The sequence below is a fragment of the Lissotriton helveticus genome, chromosome 8 (assembly GCF_964261635.1).
Source record: "Lissotriton helveticus chromosome 8, aLisHel1.1, whole genome shotgun sequence".
Taxonomy (NCBI): Eukaryota; Metazoa; Chordata; class Amphibia; order Caudata; family Salamandridae; genus Lissotriton; species Lissotriton helveticus.
In genome coordinates, this window is record NC_136069.1 from 46,882,268 (window position 1) to 46,904,967 (window position 22,700).

At 43.7% G+C, this 22,700-nt stretch overlaps 1 protein-coding gene across 1 annotated transcript in view; it reads left to right on the forward strand.

Moving 5' to 3' along the window:
• The first annotated feature begins 18,237 nt into the window (after window positions 1-18,237).
• Window positions 18,238-22,700, forward strand: part of LOC144773706 (uncharacterized) — a 189,745-nt gene continuing 185,282 nt past the window's right edge. Inside the window, exon 1 of the mRNA XM_078658851.1 lies at window positions 18,238-18,458. Coding sequence (XP_078514977.1) covers window positions 18,435-18,458 — 24 coding nt within the window. The 5' untranslated portion in view covers window positions 18,238-18,434. The remainder of the gene's footprint in view (window positions 18,459-22,700) is intronic.

Genomic DNA, 22,700 nt, shown 5'->3' on the forward strand with positions numbered 1-22,700 from the left:
GCATTTAGCGGCATTTTATTTTGGGGTTTTTGCAACACCAAACACAGATATCTTACTGTTTGACCTTGCCCACGTAACGCTTGTTCCTGTGCCTGAGTGTCTAGCACTTATTGCAGTACTATACCTCAAATTATACTCTGTTTTCTCTTATAACTGCACACTTGTCACTTTCATCTCCTCTTGTGCACTTTTGACTACCTCATGCATTTTTGGTTGCTCACAATTTTTACTCAAGTACTTTGTTTGCTCACGATTGTCACTATTACCTTTACTACCTCATGTATTTTTGGTTGCTCACAATTTTTACTCAAGTATTTTGTTTGCTCACGATTGTCACTATTACCTTTACTACCTCATGTATTTTTGGTTGCTCACAATTTTTACTCAAGTATTTTGTTTGCTCACGATTGTCACTATTACCTTTACTACCTCATGTATTTTTGGTTGCTCACAATTTTTACTCAAGTATTTTGTTTGCTCACGATTGTCACTATTACCTTTACTACCTCATGTATTTTTGGTTGCTCACAGTTTTTACTACCTCATGTATTTTGTTTGCTCACAAATGTCACTATTACCTTATGTAAGTAACCTATGTTTTTGCAATCTGTCCTTTTGTAAGGTTTCTCATTATGTTTCATCTCTGTTCCTAATGTGAAGCGCTCTGACGCCTTCAGGTAAAGTCCTCGCTATATAAAAATGCATAAATAAATAAATAATAAAAACTTTACCCAAGGCCGGGCGAGGCCTGCAATAAAAGATTTTCCCTCTCTCCTCTTCCACATCTCCACTGCCCCCCTCCCACCCAGGCAGCGCTTCTTAACGCAGCTGCTTTTAAACTTGCCTACGGACGGTACCTGTCAGTGTTCTGTTCGCCGCCGGCCGGCTTTCCTCCTGCTGCGAGTCTCTGAGGAATGAGGAAGAGTCTTCCTGTGTGTCGCTGCCGCTTCGTGCTCTCTCCCCCTCTTGCTGGTGTGATGCTGGTCTTCTCCCTCTCTCGGCCGCCGTGGTCTTCTCCCTCTCTCGGCCGCCGTGGTCTTCTCCCTCTCTCGGCCGCCGTGGTCTTCTCCCTCGCGCGTCCTCGACTTCCTGGCTCCTTCTCTTCTCGCCGCGCAAGCCGCAAATCAAATGGAAAATGGGTGCGGAAACGGGAAACGGCAAATTTCGCGGGCTTTATGCCAAATATCGCGGCATTTGCAGAGATCGCGCGATTTCGCGATTTTTTTGCAAATCGCGATAAGCTGGAGGGTCTGTACATATAGGTCTCAGCCATTTTTGACGATATAATAAAGGTGCTAGACAAACAAATAGAACATTCATCAGATAGTGGAGACCATTTTGACATAGATTACATTCAGCCAAGATTCCATACAATTTGGCCAAAAGGGGATTAAGAGGGAGCATTCTCTGCCTCAACAGAATACAGAAGCATCTTAACCCTTGCGGCAAATTCCAAGTTATATAAGGTTGCGCTTTGTTTACTCAAAAGGAATCTAATATTATTATTCTTCATTATGGCAAAACTGATTATTGCACAATATTGGGGGGTGGCCCCGGTCCCGCGCCTGGCTGACTGGGCAAAAGACATGGATATGGCCATGATAGCGGAAAAATCAGTATTCAAGAGTAGAGGCTGCCCCAAAAAATGGATCAGAAGTGGGGCAAATTGACTAGATACAGAGGGGACATCTGTATCTCACCAACGGTGGAACTCCGGAGGGACAGACAGGCGCTAATGGCCCAGTTGACGGCGGTGTTGCTGGCTTCTCCCCCTTAGGATGCATGTTCTGGGTTTCTCTGTCTCCCGCTCCCTGCTCATTGTTGGCTTGCACCTGACGCTTAATTTGACCTTTTATTATTTCCAGGAAATGTATAATGATTATTCTTAGCATGGTTCCCCATTTTGAAAAGGGGTGAATGGTACTATGTGAAAGGCATGTCCACATTCCGATGGATATTTCTCACAGTGACTGTATATTGTATGTACCGGTCTTTGGTTGGTGTGAAAATAAAAATTGTAAAAAAAAAAAAAGGAATCTATTATATTTTGAATGCCCCTTTGTATGAGGCATTCCTCCCTGGCCAAACGGAAGCTTCAGGTAAATGTAGCTTGTTTTAAACTAGCTTTTAATTGCTGCATTATTAAGGTGAGAACCAAGTTGGGATCTATTTGAAGCATGTCAAAAACATTAGCAATGTTTCTACAAATTATTGACTTATCCTTGACGTCAACCAAAATGTCTTTCTTGATTCCGGACTTTAATGTATCATCAACACTCCTCGCTACACAGGCAACCCAGCATACCACCCCTGCTAGGCCCTGAGCAAAAGCACTTTTCAAACTCATTTCCAATCTTAAGGCCGCCACTGGGGTTGCTGAGTTAATCGAGAGGAGTTGGCCTAACGGCTATGGCGGTCGACCTCGAATCTGGGGAACTAGGTTTGAGTCTCAGCAATGATGCTGAACAACCTGTGATTCTGGACAAATCACTTAATCTCCCTGTGCCTAACAAAAATGAATGTGCGTCCTCATGTAACGTAACTGGTGCTATGTAACGCGCTCTGATACCGGATTCAGGTAAAGTTTGCGCTATATAAAACTCTGTAAGAAAAGAAAAAAAAATAATAATAGAAGATACATTTCTGAGGACTTGTTCTTTCACAGGCCTGCCAAGTGTCACGCATCAGGCGTGACACTAGCGCATTTCAGTGTGGTAATCCGCATTACCGCGCTGAAATGCATTGTCACGCATAATCGTAGTGTCTCAGCAGGTGTCTGACTGTGAAGTGCTACCACGGTAGTAGAAACTGTGCTCCATTAGGTGGAGCAGCATGAACCTGGTGCGCTGCTGGCAGCATGCAGTGACAAATTGTGAGCTATCTGACCTCCGCCTGCTGCATACAGCTGAAGCATTGTAAACTAATTTAATGTTTGTACCAGGTCAAGACGAGAGTGCCGGTCGCGCCATCTTCAGGGCTCTGGCTCAGCTGTAGCTTTCATTAGCAAAACTCTGTTCAGGAGGCTCAGCCCGGGCCGGCAGCGACAGCATGTATCGCATTTGCGTTCAAGTAAGTCAGGATTTTTTAGGTTATGTTTGAGGGATATAGCATATAGGCCCCCTGCCCCCGAGTTTTTTTTAAAGATAATTGGTTGCAGAGGAAAGATGATTGTCCTGACTTCATACGTAAATTACGTCGTTGCCCAGTACTTTCCTTTCACTTTAGTCTCTTGCACAAGGAGACTACTGAACCCGACTACCAATGGCCAGTCCATCACGGAGGCACCTCCCAGCAACTAGCTGCGTGCTACAGCATTGTGCACCCTCCTGCAACAGCACTTGACTTTTAAAGATCCCCCGTCTAGAGTTGGCAGGTAGAACCCGAGTTCAGCAGCAACACGTAAGCATCCCAGGCAGGCTTTGCAAGTTTGTGTTACTCTGTTGTCTCATAGGGGCTGTCCCGAGTTTTACCAATCTGGGGGCTGCTAGGTTGTGTTTCAGAATTACACAGATTGACTAACAAGTTTTAGAGGCTTACAAGAATGTGAATTTACTTGTCAATATGTGCTGGGTGCAGGTGCAAAGATTTCGTTCTGTTCTCTGAAGAACGTTCTAGGAATTCCCTCATAATGACCTTTACATTGGTTAAGAAGCTGGATAGCTTAGTCGTTTAGGCACCTGCCATAAGATCTAAATACGAACTACAAGTCAGGCTGAAATAGTGATGGGCTCACTCGACCGTTCATTCTTTCTCAGTCAGTAAGATGAATAGCACAGTGGCGAAGAGTTATTAGGCCAGGGCTGAGTGCTGAGATACTGCCTCAGCCTTAAGTGACACCGAATCCATTTCTAAAAATAAATAAAACAATTGCCAATAATTAGATTCCTTCGGAAAACACGGACCCTGTTGTTTGCTTCTGTTAATATTTCTTGACCCATGGCAGAATCGAAGGACTGCACGTGCTCAACTTGTTTGTTGCTGTGTATCTTCATTCTGCTGAACTAGGTAGGCCCAGAGCTGCCATGCTCAGCGACACTGCTCGTGACTCCTCGCCATGGCAGAGTCCGTTAGCAGTACTGCAGCCTCCAGCACCGTCACCGAGACCACCTCAGCAGCAGCAGTGACCTGGTGAGATGGAAAGGATGGGATGAAGTTAGAGCCTGTGGGTGGGAAAGGTGGTGTCTGTCTGCAACCACATTGGCCATAGGTGTTTTTTTCGCATTACAAATGTGGGTTTGTCTTGTCGCACCTATGCTTCCACCCCTGCCTCAGAGTGTTAATTTTAGATGGACTTTCAAAGTCTGTGTTTGAAGTGCTTTGTAAACAGGAACTCTTGAATAGATCATGTGTAATGTTTCCTTTAATAGCCCGCTTTTTCATTTTCAGTTACTCAACGTTACCTAGAGTTTCTAGTACTTTTGTGTGTCAAAGTAGAAACTCTGTAGCCCTCTATTCTGCATCATCTATTTGTTAATTGATTTGCATACTTTGAATTTTTCACTGACATCAGGTTGTCAATCCTCCTTACCTAAATAAACTAGCAGTGTTATAATAAGTACTTTTAGTAAGCCAGCTACTATTCTGATTTTTGTGTCTTTTATTTTTAAGTCAGTGGGAGGCTACTCCTTAAGCCAAGTTGCAGTGGCCATCTTAAGGTTCTTATTGTATATTACACAAAAGAGAGCCCTTGAGCACAGTTGTAATCATAAATTGATCATTCAGAAAACATTTTAGAATCACTGATATGATAACAGTATAAATGTACCCTGTTGCATGTCCGACCTTCATGCCATACCTACATATCGTCTTATCACAAAATGAGTGTGTAATTTCTGATGTTTGTTTCCCTTGTCTTCATTGCTTGATTTTTGACCCCTGCGAAAGTGTCACTCATTATTGTTGAATGTCACTCATAATTACACTGAAATTATGAAAATGTCACACATAAGCAATCTGAAACCTTGGCAGCTATGCTTTCATCGTATCTAGTAAGCCCTATTTAGTTACTTCGATCTGCTCCAGTCCGTAGAGCAGACATCCAGGGATTTTGGCTCGATAGACCTCTAAAAGATGCAAGTGTCTTCTCCTGGTTGCCCTATAAAGAGCTCCCCTGCCTTTAGCTTAAGACTGGGCTTTACTCATGTTATTTTCAATATGGACCTTTTCACTAAGGTTCCCACACATTATCTTCCTTAAAAATGTATATTATTTTACAAATGCTGGCTTTGGTGCACCCAGGAGCCATGTATAATATCCATATTTGGGTTTCTTCCTCCCATGAAAACACATGATTTTGATTTTAGAAATGTTAATCTTTAAGTAATGGGCATTTGCAAACTGTTGCTGCGTATATTAGGCAAGCCATTGATTTTCCACCAATTATCTAAGCGGTACCCTCGCTCTGCATCAGGTGGCCGGGAAGGTCTGATAAATATAAAGAACAAGCATTGGAAATGCAATAGGTCTCGCATTAGGAAACTTGAGCTATTGGTCTTATAAATGACTTTTTTTTAAATTTATGTGTTGTTTTTTAAAATAGCTAAAATAATAGCTTTGTCATTTACAATGCCAATAGTTATAACTTTTGCAAATGTGACACCTATAGCATTTGTAATGCAACATGTATTGTATTTACGTGACTTAGATGTATTGATATTACAAATAACAATGGCTTTTAATTTTTTAAAATAATTAATACTTAAATAATTTATTTAATTTGTAATGCCAATAGCTTTAAGTTTTGTAAATAACTTTTGTGAAGATTATGTTCAGTGTTTTTTATTGTGAAGAAAATCCAAGAACAGAAGTGAAGAATTAACATCTTTTTGTGATTTGTAATAAAGCTTGTAAGCTTGAAAACTGCTTGAAACATTGAAAGAACATATTTGAACCAGTGATGCTGTGGTGGTGCTGAGTGATGATGTGGTTGCGCTGAGTGATGCTGTGGTTGCGCTGAGTGATGCTGTGGTTGCGCTGAGTGATGCTGTTGCTACGCTGAGTGATGCTGTGGTTATGCTGAGTGATGCTGTGGTTGCTCTGAGTGATGCTGTGGTTGCTCTGAGTGATGCTGTGGTTGCGCTGAGTGATGCTGTTGTGGTGCTGAGTGATGCTGGGTGGTGTTGAGTGGTGCTGTGGTGGTGCTGAGTGATGCTGCGGTGGAGCTGAGTGATAATTTGGTGGTGCTGAGTGATAATGTGGTGGTGCTGAGTGATGCTGGGGTGGCGCTGAGTGATGATGTGGCGATGCTGAGTGGAGCTGTGTTGGTGCTGAGTGATGCTGGGGTGGTGCTGAGTGATGCTGTGGTGTTGCTGAGTGATGCTGTGGTGGTGCAGAGTGGTACTGTGGTGGTGCAGAGTGGTGCTGTGGTGGTGCAGTGTGGTGCTGTGGTGGCGCTGAGTGGTGCTGTGGTGGTGCTGAGTGATGCTGTGGTGGTGCTGAGTGATGCTGTGGTGGTGTTGAGTGGTGCTGTGGTGGTGCTGAGGGGTGCTGTGGTGGTACTGAGTGGTGCTGTGGTGGTGCTGAGTGATGCTGTGGTGGTGCTGAGTGATGCTGTGGTGGTGCTGAGTGGGAGATGGGGAGAGGGAGAAAAAGGAGAGCAGGGAGAGGGAGAGGGTAAAGAGAGGGAGAGAGGAGAGAGAGGGGGAGAGAGGAGAGAGAGAGGGGGAGAGTGTAGAGAGAGACGGAGACAGGAGGAGAGGAGAGGGAAGAGAGGGAAAGGGAGAGAGGGAAAGAGAAGTGAGGGAAAGGGAGAGAGGGAGAGGGAAGTGAGGGAAAGGGAGAGAGGGAAAGGGAGAGAGGGTAGAGGGAGAGAGGGAGGGTAAGAAGAGAGGGGGAGGACGAGAGCGAAGGACGGAGGGGAGTGAGAGGGGAGTAAGAGAGGGAGAGAGAGAGGAGAGCAGGCAGAGGGGGAGATGGGGAGCGAGAGAAAAGAGCTCACAAAAACAATAACGCAATTCACATTCGTAGGCAATATTTCACGATAGTAAAATACTTGAACGGTAAACATTGGTGGTGGTAGAGAAAGCAGCTTGGGTCTGGAAGTGATGTGACCCCATGATCTCAACTACCGTGTGCCCTTTAGTGTAGCTCCTACATGAAATAGGTAAAGTATAAAGCGTATATCTGCACATAAACTGTCTATGTTATGGGTATAGGGAGAGGGGCAAAATGATGGACATGAAAACAGGGAAGGGGCGAGGGAAAAGGAGTGAAAGCAAGAGGCACAGATGGGAAGAGAAAGATTAAAGTAGAGAGGTAAATCTAAAGCAAGAAAAGGAGTAATAAAGAAGGGGAGAGAAAGTCAAAGTAGGGAAGAAAAGATGGAGAGAAAGACGGACAGAAAAAGCAAATTAAGGGAAGACAGAGAAGGGAAGAAAGAAAGTGAGACAAAAGGAATTCAGTACGAGGAGACGAAAAGAACAAGTAAAAAAGAGAAGTTAAAATAAAAGGAGACACGGCCTGGTGGGCGTGAAAGTTAAAGTACGGCCGGCCGGCCGTCAATAATTAGGGGAGGAGAAATGCCTGAGGCAGAGCGCAGGGGGCGGAGCGGATACCTTTGAAGAGCTGCTGGACGCACCACGTTGGGGAACAGATGCTGTTTACAGACTTAAGATTTGATCTCATCTGTAGGGAAGTGTGTAAACGCTGCCGATACCTCATAATAATACAAATAACTCAAGCCACACGAAAACGAGATGACCTGAAATATTAATTATACCAGGGGTGTATACATTATTAGTAATTGTATAATCTGATTTCTTTAAAGTCTCTGTTAAATAAACACCTCGGTCTTCAGCATATAACCCAGTTGACATAGCAAGGGGTGCCATTGGCCACACCACAATAACATTTAATGTCTTTTTTTCCTGGACGTGTACAAAAACACAGCCATAATATGTGTGGTGTTTTTTTGGGGGGGGGGGGTCCGCCGGCACCCATACCACTGATGCAAATCGCACTGTAGCTGCTGCACTCACTAATCGTGTTTCCTGAACCTACTGCACCTAAGTAAAGAGAGTATTACACATGTAAGGTGTGAAGCTGAATATACATCGAAACGTCCAAAAGTGTGAGTGTGGCTGCCTGGCCACGCACATGAACAGCGCTGTCACCCCGACCTCACAAAAACAATAACGCAATTCACATTCGTAGGCAATATTTCACGATAGTAAAGTACTTGAACAGTAAACATCGGTGGTGGTAGAGAAAGCAGCTTGGGTCTGGAAGTGATGTGACCCCATGATCTCAACTACCGTGTGCCCTTTCGTGTAGCTCCTACACGAAATAGGTAAAGTATAAAACGTATATCTGCACATAAACTGTCTATGTTACGGGTATAGGGAGAGGGGCAAAATAATGGACATGAAAACAGGGAAGGGGCGAGGGAAAAGGAGTGAAAGCAAGAGGCACAGATGGGAAGAGAAAGATTAAATTAGAGAGGTAAATCTAAAGCAAGAAAATTAACACGAGACACGGCCTGGTGGCCGTGAAACTGAAAGTACGGCCGAGTGAATAATTAGGGGAGGAGCGGATACCTTTGAAGAGCTGCTGGCGGCACCAAGCTGGGGAACAGATGGCTGGCTTTGATGTGCACGCGCTTTATGTCAATGCGCTTGCGCATTGAGCTTGCTTTTCACAGGCACTGGATGAAATCGCCAGTTTGGTTAACCTCTGGATAAGCCCCTATATTCTCGCAAGCTCAATGCGCAAGCGCATTGACAGGCGAGACCTAAAAAAGTAGAGGTGCTAAGAGGCACCCTTGTTGTAACCTGTTTAGGGTAGGTATCTCCTGGGGGAGACCCCCTAACACCACTTACAAGTACTCTGCACCAGGTGGAAGAGTGGCGGGACATGACAAGATCTAATAGGGTACCTGGTATACCCAATCTTGAGAGCTTTGTCAACAGCAAAGATCGATCCACTTTATCAAATGCTGTAGAGAAGTCTATAAAGACCGCATGCGTCACTCCTCCTCTCACTAAAACATATTTCTCATTAACCTCCTGGAGAGCTGCTATGTTATCAATAGTTCCATGTTTTCTCCTGAACCCAGTTTGCTCCATAGGTATAATTTAGTTTTCTTCCGCCCTCTCACTAATCTGAGTCAGTAAACATTTAGAAAAGACTTTGCCCACCGCATCTAAAAGGGCAGGCTGACGATAATTTCCTGGCAATTTTGGATCTCCCTTGAATAATGTTCCTGTCCAGGAGGAGGGAATTTTTGTTTTCATATCAGCTTTTAAAAACCAGGGATAGTATTTTACTCCAAAGGGCTGCATCTTGTTTTATTACCGAAATTGGAATATCATCTGGCCCTATCGCAGCGGAGGTACTCATTACTCGAATGCTAACTCAATCTTTTTTTCAGATGGGGGGCATAAGAATTTGTATCCCCTTCTACAATGGATCGATTAACCTCTACATCATTCGCGGCATAGAGATTTGAGGTAGTCAATCCAACTAGTTTGCTTAATGGCCAAGGGAAAGGACCTAACTCTTGAGTAGTCTTCCATTAGCCATAATACATTGTGATTCAGTTGGTGAAATAGGATCTTCTCTCTCTTATCCGTTTTTATCTTTGGTGGAAAGACAATTGGGGGAGTTTTCAATGTTTCCTCTTTTTCATCAACACATAGTTGGTGCAAGGCATAAATGGATATTTTACAATTTAAATCCCCTACCAAATATTTTTTAATAAAAGAGAAAACCTTAAGCAAAAGTGCATCCTAGGTAGCATCTGGTAGAATATAAGCCTTTACCAGCTAAAGGGGTGGTACCAGTTTCCACAATCTAACAGCTGCAGAGATAAAATTATAAATCAGCATAGAAATATGTTCTGATTATAATAGCTGTACATAAATCAGAGCAGGCCTACACATTCTGATATTCGGAGACCTCTGCAGTGGATGAAGAAACATTTCCTAGGTATAACATATAATTTACAGGGAAAAAAAGAAGTGAAGTGTGGCCTGAACTGAGCACGAATCACAACGACAGGGCTCAAGGTCACTGCTCCGGTGCCGGAAAACCCTTTTTGGGTAGCTGCTGCGCCCTACAAATTTAATAAATAAATAAGGTCAGACTCATGATATGGGTGATAAGCAGCGCTCTAAAAATCGTTGATTGATGATATACCTTATTCAATCTAAATGTTATCAGATAGAATCGGTGATAGTGTTGAAATGGAAAAAGAAGGTAAGGTTCCAAAACCGGGGTCACTAATAGGTGGAACTCTCTACTTTCTCCACGCCGTTAGCCCACAGTCAGAAAATCTAGCTTTTCGTTTTTAGCGCTTTTAGCTTTTTAGTGATGGAAGTAATACTTTTTTGGCTATAAAATAAGTTAGAGCTCCTTAACAGAACAAATTATTCTCTTACTTATCTCAGCCATGGGATACAATGGGCATTATCTAGTTATAAACAGTCATTACTAATTTCTTGATTTTTAGTTCAAATCTGTTTTATTTTGAACACAGCGTTAAGCCTACAACCTCGTGCCGAGGCCGGCCGCGTATGTGATATTTCTTGATTTTTAAATGTTTCATGTTTAGACTAAACCGAATGCCACAGTTTAAGCGGAACAAGCTGAATGCAGTCTTCCAGATTCAATAAACCTAACTCCACATAGCCAAGAAATATGGGTAAACTGTTAGATACAGACAGGAGCCTTAACACAAACACATTTTCATAATATATGTCAAAAATCCGAACACATGCATAGCCAGGCAAATTCTCAAACCTGTATTCAACGTTTCTGACAACAAGATGGACAAGCTCATCCCCTCACATTGACTGACCACTCCAGTCTGCATCTGCCAAAGGTGATAGAAGATAAAAGTACAGGGTAAGGGGAAGAAAAAAGCAAGGTTCACCTCAAGTTGATCACAGCGTGGAGCACAGTAAAGACCATACCCAGTGGGTGGCAAAAGGCATGGCATGGACAAGTGGCAAATGCCACTCAGATGGCCAGAGTATGGGGAATCCCCTGCGGGAAAGTGGAAATCATAACTGTTGACTAAAATGGACAGTGGCAAATCCAGCAGAAGGGGGCCACTTAGATCAAAGTATTGATGGCCCTTGCCTAACCACCTAAACTAATTTAATTGAAGAACAATTCAATAAATATATAAGCAGGATTTTTCTGTTCCATTCCACTCTATTTCTTTGAGAATTAAATTGTTGGTTCTCTAGCCTAAGGCATTTTATTTGCTTTGTGTGCCTCATAAGCTGTAGGTTCTTCTCTTAGCCTGAAGGTGGCTGGCACCTTCCAGAGAATTTTACATTGTGTCATAAGCACTCACTCATTTTGTGATTGATAAAGGGGAGAGTACATGTGATGTTTTATAAGCTGATGTTTGGAGAAAAGATTATATTGTAGTTAAATTATATTTAAAGGTCATGTTTGAATGATAAATCAGGCTGAGTTTGGGAGACATATTACAAATATTATGACTTTGGTACTGTGCATTGCTGTTATAGCTGTAATGTATTACTCATTCAGAGGCATGACAAATGGATAAAGCTTTTTTCGAGAGAGCAGGCAGCACTACCTGATGCACTGAGGTGATCACTGGTGGTAATCTTGGAAGGGATGGCCACCATTACTGAAAATATTCATTGAAGTCACTTTTTCATTACAGGGAAGGGTGGAGAACCCTGCTATGAAGTCTTGATTTCACAAGATTTGCAGATCTTTATGTCTAGCTACAGGACCCCTTAGCTGTGTACCAGATCCGAAGCATTGATTGGTATTTAACAGCACGAGGTTGCTAACACACAAGACCTCTTGATCACTTGTCAGAAGATACTATTCAACTCACCGAATTGTTGTGTGTGTTCTATATGTGTTTTCCCTTACAACGTTTATCAGCTTTTTGGAACTCCAGAAGCCCCGGTGGTAAAATTGTGAGTTTACCATTTACATCCCTCCATAGGTTAGGGTGCGCCTTAGCATGCGCATACCGCCGTGGAGATCCGGTCCTGAAGAATGATTTGCAAATTGCACTTTTTAAGCTGAAACATGTTGACCACCAACCACACCTAGTCTAATTTGGATGCGCCTGGTCAATCTAGCCAGACAGCTAGCGTCCGTCTCACTTGTTTTTAATGATACCTGGTTTTACACCAGTAAAATTATTCTGGGAATAAACCACAGCATCTTTTACCTTGCACTATTTCACCGTTGCATTGACAACACATCACAAATACCCGCTCCACTGTAATTCAGGCGTCGTAGCACACCAGGGAGGCATTCGGCCTCTCTGGTGGGAACCCAGTGATGAAGCATGTCACCAACAAGGTTGGTGAGTGAGGGTTCTTTTAAATAAGAGGTATACCTCGTGCTGACTCTCCCCTTGTTTTGACTTTTCACTCCTCACTCTTTTGTTGATACTGAACTGATAATGAAAGTATACAAGGACAGAAAGGTTATGTTATAATTGTAAATAGACAATTTTATATAGAGTTTGCGGAGGAGTTTTTTGTTGACCAGTGTAGAGGGCATTGCCGTTGTCCAGTTGGCTGGTGATGAGTGTGTGAGTGACTGTTTTCCTGGAGTCTGGGGAGATACAAATGTAAGTGCCTACTAGGGCAGGGCTCTGTTGTATACTTGGGCCACCTTGTAGGTGGAGGCCAATTTCAGCCCTTTCAACCCAAGATGCCGACAGTTCTGGACTGGGTAGCGCCAACCACCCAGACTCAAGTCAGAGCATTCCTGTGCCTGACTGGGTATTACAGTAAGTTTGTGAAGGGTTGTGGTACCATTGTGACACCTCTCACAGAACTGACCTTCAAGAAAATACCAAAGAAAGTAAACTGGACAGTTAGCTGTCAAAAGACTTTTGACACTTTGAAGGAAGCAATGTGCTCAGCACCCATTCTAAAAGCTCAAGATTATTCTAAACAGTTCATAGTGCAGACAGATGCCTCTGAACATGGGATGGGAGTGGACCTATCTGTAGTGTCCTGCCGCCTGGGTTATTGGGGCAGGACACTACAACTGGTGACGAAGGTGGGATCAGAACCCTGAGCAAGTAAACAGCCACAGCGGCAACCGGCGACCGACTGGTCCGGAGCTCGCCCCACGTTTGGAGGTTTGAGCGCGCTGCGGAAAAACGCCCACCGAGTGCCCACCTCGGCGGCGGACAGAGCAGAGCTCGCCCCCACGTCTGGAGGCTCGAGTGCGCCGTGTAAGTGCCCACCGGAGCCCACCCGGCAGCAGAAGAAGCCAAGCTCGCCCCACGTGTGAGGCTCGAGCGAAAGTGCCCACCGGAGCCCACCCGGCGGCAGAAGAAGCCAAGCTCGCCCCACGTGTGAGGCTCGAGCGAAAGTGCCCACCAGAGCCCACCCGGCGGCAGAAGAAGCCAAGCTCGCCCCACGTGTGAGGCTCGAGCAAATAACCAGAAAGAACCAACCGGGAGCCCACTCCGGCGGTAAAAGACTAAGAAAAGGAACCTCACCTGCAGCAGTGACTCTGGCGGTGGATCGCGGCTGAAAACGACAAGTGGTGAGTGGAAAATCGAAGCGCCGAGTGAATGAGTGGCTCCGGTCGAAGAAACGAGCAGAAACAACTGAAATCTCGCTGAAAACGAGATTCCCGGTGGCCATTTTGAAGTCAGGCAATATTGACCAATCCCCTGCGAGGGATCATCGGCGGCCATTTTGAAGTCAGGCAAAGAGCCTGAAACAGCAAACAAGCACTGACAAGCAACAAACAAGTATTGACAAGCAACAAACAAGCACTGACAAGCAACAAACAAGCATTGGCAAGTAACAAACAAGCACTGGCAAGTGCAACGGACATAACAAACAAGCACTGGCGAGTGCAACGAAGACAACAAACAAGCACTGGTGAGTGCAACGAAATAACAAACAAGCACTGACAAGCAACAAACAAGCATTGGCAAGTAACAAACAAGCACTGGCGAGTGCAACAAAACCAACAAATAAGCACCGGCGCGTGGCAACGAAATAACAAACAAACATTGACAAGCAACAAACAAGCATTGGCAAGTAACAAACAAGCACTGGCGAGTGACAAACAAGCACTGGCAAGTGCAACAAAATAACAAACAAGCACTGGCAAGTGCAATCAAGACAATAAACAAACACTAGCAAGCACAACGAAGCAGCAAACAAGCACTGGCGAGTGCAACAAAATAACAAACAAGCACTAGCAAGTGCAATAAAGACAATAAACAAACACTAGCAAGCACAACGAAGCAGCAAACAAGCACTGGCGAGTGCAACGGACATAACAAACCAACACTGGCGAGTGCAACGAAGACAACAAACAAGCACTGGTGAGTGCAATGAAATAACAAACAAGCACTGACAAGCAACAAACAAGCATTGGCAAGTAACAAACAAGCACTGGCGAGTGCAACGATACCAACAAACAAGCACCGGCGAGTGCAAAGAAAACAACCAACAAGTACAAGCAAATACAATAGAAAATGAAGGCACCGGTAAATAACGACAAGCAAGCAATAAGGAAAATCAGAGAAGCATGAGTAGACAGATATCAAGGAAGCCGTCTATCATCAACTAAGTCATTGGATAACACGGGAAGCAAAGGAAACAGTCCTGTGACCGTAGCAGATCATGGCGGTGGGAAAAGCAACACAACGATCCAATCCCTGCATTGAAGTGCCACCCCCAGTGACACAGACTGACGTTCAGAATTTGGGCCCCAAATGGAACCGGTGGCTAGAATCACTGGATGAATTTCTTGACGCCACCGGTGAGCGAAGAGATGGCAAGTGTCTGACACTACTACTACAGCTGATAGGTCATGAGGGCCGACGCTTAATCAGAACATTCTCTGAAAAGGACACAGAGACTTATGAAAGACTACAAGAGACACTACGCACCCATGTCAACGCAAAGGACGACGTGGATCATGAACGCATCGTCTTCAGCACGGCAGGAACCAGGAGAATCTTTGCCAAACTTCATCACCCGGTTGCAAAGTCTGGTACAATGCTGCCACTTCAACACATTTACAAATGAGGACGCAGTCCGACTCCGGGTAATTGAAGGCTGCTCAAGGTCTAGTACAAAGCACAAGATTCTCCAAGGGCATTGGTCGCTAAAGGAAATAATAAGAAAGGCCGATGGTGGAGAGCGGGTCAAAGCAAGAGAACTATCAAAAGAACTGCACCTATGTGCAAGACACCAAGATACCAGGAAAGAGACATCTCTAAGGTCGGTGAATAAAGCACAAGAAATAAACAAAACCAGAAACAGGGAGGGTGAAGACAGATCAGAGATAAGACAACGGGAGAGACCAAGTAACATGAAATACTCTGAGTCAACAATACAAAAGACCGGGACGATTCAGGAGTGCGACAGCCTCACTAATTCAACCTCAAAGAGCCATTCAACGTATTGTGCATGCGAGTATGAAGCAGATGAAGGGTCAAGTGGGACACATCGCACCAATGGAACGTGTAGTGCAAGCGAGTATGAAGCAGTTGAAGGATCAAGTGGGACAGATCGCACCAATGGACCAGATGACAGCCTGCCCAACAAATGTGCAAGAAAAGCAAACTACAGAAGACTGGACCAGTTACGTCAACACTGGAAATCGGTACATGATCCCACCCTCGTCGCCAGTTGTAGTGTCCTGCCCCAATAACCCAGGCGGACACAGTGTGGTAGGTTCATGGACCTTCTTTATTAATCATCCTCCTTCTTCAAGTTCCAACAGCTTACTGCCCAGCTGCCCCTTTGTCTCCCAGCTCTTCCCTTTCCGCCTGCCCTCGTCCCTCACTCGGGCCGGTCCTAGTGCCTGACCAGTTAGGTCACTGGGCACTTGCATCAACATCATTACACTATCCCAGACCAATTATGATGGCCATGACCAGCCTGTTGCTTTCATTAGCAGGAGGTTACTCCTCAGAGAGCAGCTTTGGAGTCCTATTGAGAGGGAAGACTTTGCTGTGGTTTGGTCCCCGAAGAAGTTGAGACCATACTTGTTTGGTTCTCACTTCATTGTTCAAACTGATCACAAGCTTCTCAGATGGCTGATGCAAATGAAAGGTGAAAACCCCAAACTGCTATGGTGGCCCATCTACCTCCAGGGACTTTACAGTGGAGCACAGGCCTGGGACTGACCATGCCAATGCAGTGGGCCTTTCCAGGTTTTTCCACATAGATGATGAAGACTCTATTGGGAAAGGTTAGTCTCATTCTCTTTCGGTTTTGCCTGGTATTTAATGCAATGTTGACAAAGTGCACTGTGTTCCTTCTGTTCAGGTGCCCAGTGCCAGGTCTCCTTCCCTAAACTGTACAATTGTTCCTTCAATTGGCAAAACCTTTAGCATCCCCTGTAAGGCCCTAGCAAGTGGTACCCATGGTACCTATGGCAGGGAGGCCAAGAGTGTTCCCAAGGGCTGCAGCATGTATTGTGCTATAGTAAAGGACCCCTCAGCACCAACATGAAAACTGCAATTGCAGACTACGTGTCTTGGTGCAGATAAAAGTGATAACAAGTAGTGGCACACATCTCTGTGTGTCATGCCTACAGACACTGCATGCGATAAAGGTAAGCCACCCTTACAGCTGTAAGGCAGGGTGCACTATACTACATGTGTGGACATATCTGCATGCGAAAGCAAAAATCTGATGACCCCTTTGCTGCTGAGCCCTTTCGTGTTGTGGCCAACAAAGAACACATGTTGACCGCCCAACGCCCTGGGAAGTCTCACTGTGGCTCATCACTCGTCAGGTATTAATATCAATGTACAAGTCTCACTGTGGCTCATCACTCGTCAGGTATTAATATCAATGTACAAGATTAAGTCTTAAAGAACATTTGAAAAACCCTTGACTGCTGTTGTTCCTACACCACCAACGCAGATCACGGACACTTCTACTGCCTGTCCCCTGTTTCCGATGACACAATCAGGACATGTGATCAGAGCATCACGAAGACTTATTGAATATATATGATTGTATATCTGTTTGTTAAAAAAAATCTTTTTTTATTTAACAAAGCGGGAGATATAGTCTTGTATGAGTTAGCAATGAGGATCCCTTCTGGCTACCGATGGACTCCGTAGAACTGTGACGTAGGTTTTGGAGCGTAGGGAAGTAAATACACGCAGATGAATAAATAGGTGTAATACCAAGCTCTGTGTGTGGCTTTGTCATTGGTGGGTACCCAAGCTGGGAATGAGGCTACACAAGGAAATTCTGGACAGTTGGAAAAAGGGTCTGCCACAACTGTTGGTACTTTTTCAATATGGTCTACCTCTAACTCCAGTGAGGACTCCCTGGCATGCACCAAAATCAGTCCAGATTGCTTATGGAATTGAATAGTATGGAGTATTGTGATCTACAAATATGTGATACATTTAGCTAGTGCTGTGCAGTCTAACGTTTCATAGCTGCACATAAGCGGTACAACTGCCAAATTAACATAACCGCAACAAAATGCAAAAATAAAATTTAGGGGTAAGGGAATTACCTGAGAAAAAAAACAAGAAACAACGGACCTTATAGAGGCAGGCCCTCTTAGGTATACATCCCTACTATGCCTGCCAGTTCTTTTGACAACCATAAACTCTGTAGGGTGCTTGTTCACTCCAAAATCCAAATATGCTTTGGCAAAGCCTACAGCTCTGGTGCTTTAAATGTGCTAAAACATGCACACACAGGTGTGCACAAATGCACATTCACTTCTTGTGATGTTTTTGTGACTGATGTCTTTTATGATGTTTGTGAGATGCCAGATGTATAAAACTTATAAAACCACGAGGACACATAGGACAGTCATTTTAGCTAAGGAATGCATATGGCGCTCGGATTAAGCGCTCTCGTGCCTCCGGGCATACATGCCAACATTTAAGGACCAGGAAGTGGGAGATTTAAAAGAAAAAATCGGGAGAATGAAAATTCCCCATTGACTTCTGTTGTAGAAAATGCAATTTCAGGCGGGAGACTGCTAAAATAAAGCCATTTCTGGCTCTTAAAATCGGTAGTCTCCCGCCTGAATCGGGTCTGTTGGCATGTATGCCTCCGGGGCAAGTAATCGCTTCAAAAGCCTCCAAAAACAGCATTTGTTTACATAGCTCTCTCCCAGCCATGATGGTCAGACAATGGAGAGCAGTGTTTCTCCAGTGCGCATGTCTGAGACCAATAGTGTGCACTGAGCATGCGCCGTAGAGTGGTGTTTCTCTACTGCGCATGCTCTTTACTACATAACTGCCTCGCGCATGCGCATCATCGGATGTCATTTGTGTACACAGGCAGGTTTCCATCGAAGTCCTGTTAACGTCTTAAAAAGAACACATTGGCGCCGGGTTTAGAGTCTAAATTTCATTTATTTAATCTCGGGCTCTGGACATCCGTGTTATTCGTCTCCTGCATACCCATTTGCCCTTCAAAATCCATTTTTAACCTGTGAAGTTGCAAACCAGAGTTGGAAGGAAAATGTCCTACCGGGGAGCTGAAAACGTGAGTAATATTTATACAGAATATGTGCATGTGTGAGGGAGACGGTGGCTGGGTGATATCTAGAGTTGTATTGTAATATTTCCTGTATCTAAGGGGCGCCCCCTGCTGTGCCCTGTGGCACACTCCATGTTGTAAGTGTGGCTGCTTTACCTCGCTCTCACAGCATCCAGTCTGTTATATTCTATGTATTAGTACTAGCATGTTACATCTGTGGTTTGGTCAATCTGCCTGTGCAGCCACTATGGCTGCACAGGCAGATTGACCAAACCACAGATGTAACATGCTAGTACTAATACCTTGAATATAACACAGTGCCACACTCTTGCAAAGACTCTGCCTTCAGCAGCTGCTGTCACTGAGGGCAAGGGCACTCACTCTACCTACCCTCGAAGGATGGAAGGCTGATACATCTAGGAGTCCCCCTCAACAGTGACATGTCACTGAATACTCAGGTTGGTTCCGTCATTTATAAATGCTTCTTCCAACTGCGGAAGTTTAAGAAGATACACCCTTTTTCACACAGGAAGCTTTGATCCAAGTTGTAGTAGCCACCGTCCTGTCGCACTTGGACTGTGCTAATTCTGTGTACTTGGGCATGCAACTCCACTTGCTCAAACGGCTGCAGATGGCCCAACATCAGTCAGCCAGAATGATTCTTCGTCAACCTAGATGGCAGCCAGCAACCCCTCTGCTGTGGAAATTGCATTGGCTCCCTATTCCTCAACGCTGCGCTTTTAAGGTGGGCTGCCTTATCTTCGAATCCCTGCATGACAATAATCCCAATTTAATTAACAGCCTGATACTCATTGCCACTCCCTCTCGTAACCTACACTCTGCTCACCTCTCACTCCTCACCATCCCTGCATTCAAACGGGTACGTCAGGGAGGCCGCAGATTGGTCTCAGAATGCCTTCCCGTTGGAGATCCGGTCCTGTACTGACCTTTTGCAATTCAGGTAGTCCCTTAAAACGTGGGTATTTGCACAAACCTATAATTAATGTTTCCACTGGTAGCTTACAGAGCCTTTCACATCGCCATGAAACCACCCGCTGTACGTGCGTTTTACAAGTCATTATTAACATTAACATCTTTGTGGTGGCTACAGCTCCAGGCCGGCTTTACCGACATGACCAGTATTTTATTGCCCCAGCCAGTACAAAATGAGAAAAAAATCACTCAAATATGGTATTTGACCCGTTATCAGTGATCCAGCGGAAAACAAGGAATAGATATTTCACAAACATTCAATCGGGCCCATACACATTTAGCAAAATGTTCATCCACACTCTCTGGCAAAACCACTGGGGGTCACGTTTTATAATTCACTTACATTTTAATTAGTTAGCTTTCTGTAATCTCAAACAAATTTTGAAAAATATTTAATGCCCAACTAATCTTTCACAGATCAACACTCTTTCCTCTGGTCGATGGCAATTAGTTGAGTTAGTTGATGGTGATATTAAGAGTTACTTAACCAATTTGTAGATATCAGTGAAATAACCACAGACTTTGGGTAAGATTCATAAGTTTTATCTAAGATTTCAGTCGTAATTTGAACGCTCATTAATTCAGATTCACAGTGCAAACGCCATCATTCTTCACATGGGAGAAAAAAAAATTAATTCGGCAAATACAACCAGTGACGCAAACTGATTCAACAAAACCAACGCATAAGAGTGGATAGATGAAGAGACAAAATATACAAATCAAAGTTGCGTTTGCAAAAATATGCAAATTATTTTGGGAAAGAATAATATTTACCTATTAGAAATACTGAAAACCACCCCTCTGCTAAAGGACTAGGGGTGGTCCACTGAATTAGAACTAGGAGACAAAGGCTATAGGACAGGATCAGGACAGGGCCGATACTTACCAGACTTCTCTACAAAACCTGACGTACCACGGCGTATCCCTCTCTTACACTCTGTCCCTCCATGATGTTCTTCCGCAATCTTCAAATCCAATCAGGCTGTCATTTGGATCTGAATCTTCCCAGACTGCTCTCTCCTCTTGCTCTCTTGACCCAGCAGCAGCAGCTCTCGCCTCTCTCTCTCTCTCTCTCTCGATGATGATATTGATGCTCTCTCGATGCTGCTTCTTTCCAACCTCTAAGTCACTCTAGTTATAGTCTTTATTTCTACATGTCCCATCCTCAATAGTTGCAAATATTAGTAAAATACAGAATATGATTGGGCAGGGCTATGCTGACCTATTCATTTTTATTAAGGTACTATTGTCTCACAAACCCTTCCCCTTTAGCTTATTTATAATTTTCATTCCTATACACATATTGTTGCCATTTTTATAATACAATACAGGCTTCACAGACGAGGGATACACATCTTCACTTTCCCAAGTCTTCTGTCCTTGGTATCAGGCAGCTGTTCAGCTATCCGGTCATCAGGTCACATTATGAATCCACTGAACATACGCGACTCATTGTCACCCAGCACCATTTTCTCCTTTTGTCATAGACGTAACAGGCCCAAATACACACTATTAATAAAAAAAATCATAAACAGATGTTATTTTATTTAATCATGTAATTCTCACTGTTCACCCCCCACTTTTACTCTATCCCATGTTATTATTATTTTTCTGGGCAAAAGCGTTAACAGCAGCTTTCTTTTAAATTCAAGCAAGCAGATGCCGGGCATGTGGTTCCTCAAGACCACATGTTAGTCCTTCTTGCGCATGCGTGAGATTTTTCCCTCTCAAAGCGAGTTAGTCATGTTATCTCTACGTAATTCTGGTTCAGACATGCGCAAAGCGTTTTTACAAATTAAAGCGGGATTAAGTCGCGTTGCATTTTACTGTTCATTAATTAAGCATGCGTAAATCTTCCTCCCCATGTATCGGTGTCTGGTGTATATTAGTTTAGTCTCATCTACAGTTTTAACGGTTAATAAAAAGTTAATGTAGGATTGCTCCGAGCAAGTTTCTTTTTCTTGAACCCATGTTCCATCATCAGTACCTGCTTAAAACAGTAAACCTAAATAACTCTTGACTGATAATGAAAGCACACAAGGATAGAAAGTTTGTGTTATAAATGTAAATAGAATTTTATTTTGAGTTCTGGCTGCATATCATGCATATCAGCATTTGCAGAGACTTAAAACATGTATACATTAAATCATTATTTACCGGTGTTCTTCAGAAACAAGTAAATATTCACTTAAGGGTGCAAAAATGGGAGGGATTCGAACTGGGGCCAGGAGGACTATGATTCAGGGTAATGAAAATTATTGGTAAGTAATTATGTAATTAGCCATCCTCCTCGTCCTTACCATATTGAGGATGTACCAAGCATAACATTTGGACAGACAAATAATGTAATGCAGAAAAAAGTGTATTTAAGAACAGTTACTTCATTGCTGAATCAATAATGACAGAACCAAACTTTTTATCTGAGATTGACCCAAGTCAAGCCTGTAAGGCATGGGTACTGACACATTTTCTCAGAGGCCAAAAAGTACAGTTTGGGGTGCCCCGTGAGCTGTATCTGTGCTGTGGCACTGCACACTGCCAACTCGCACCCCTGTTTGTTTAAAGGCACATTAGTGCTATATCAAAAAAATTGCATTAGCGCTATATAAAGTAAGTGTATTTGGCACAACTTTTATTTATTATTCCAGGCCTTGAACAATGTTACCCGACCTGCAGGTCTAGTGACTTGAGCAATCTCCTTGACCTAATTGTAATGCGCTTGACCCCTAAACTCAGCTCGTCTTGTGTTCATGTGCAAATATTTTACTTCATTACCACATACAAGACCACCTTCAAATTAGAAAGTACAGCATGTCAGCTGTACAAAAAACTTGTTTTATAGGCTAAAATTTTGCTCCGTTTATAACAAAAATATAGCCCACATATACGGTACAAATAACCCGACTTGCATCTTAGTTCACTTTAAGAAATGTCATCAGGGCGGGGGAGGGGGAAGGGCAGGAGTGTTTTTCAGTTCGTACTTAAAAACTTTCTTTCAATATGTATGTCACTGAAGCATGATGTGGTAGCACACTATCATTTACAGACAAACATTTTCAATTGAAATGGCCACAAACCTTTCCACAGACATGCATTATTACTTATAAAAGTATATAGTTACAAACAATAATGTGCCAAAATCAGGTTTCAGCAAATATTTATCCATTGCACATTACTAAGTAAAGTATTCTGATTGGTTTTGATCAAATTTAAATCTTTTCTTGCGTCTCACTTGAGAGTTACAAACAAGTGCTC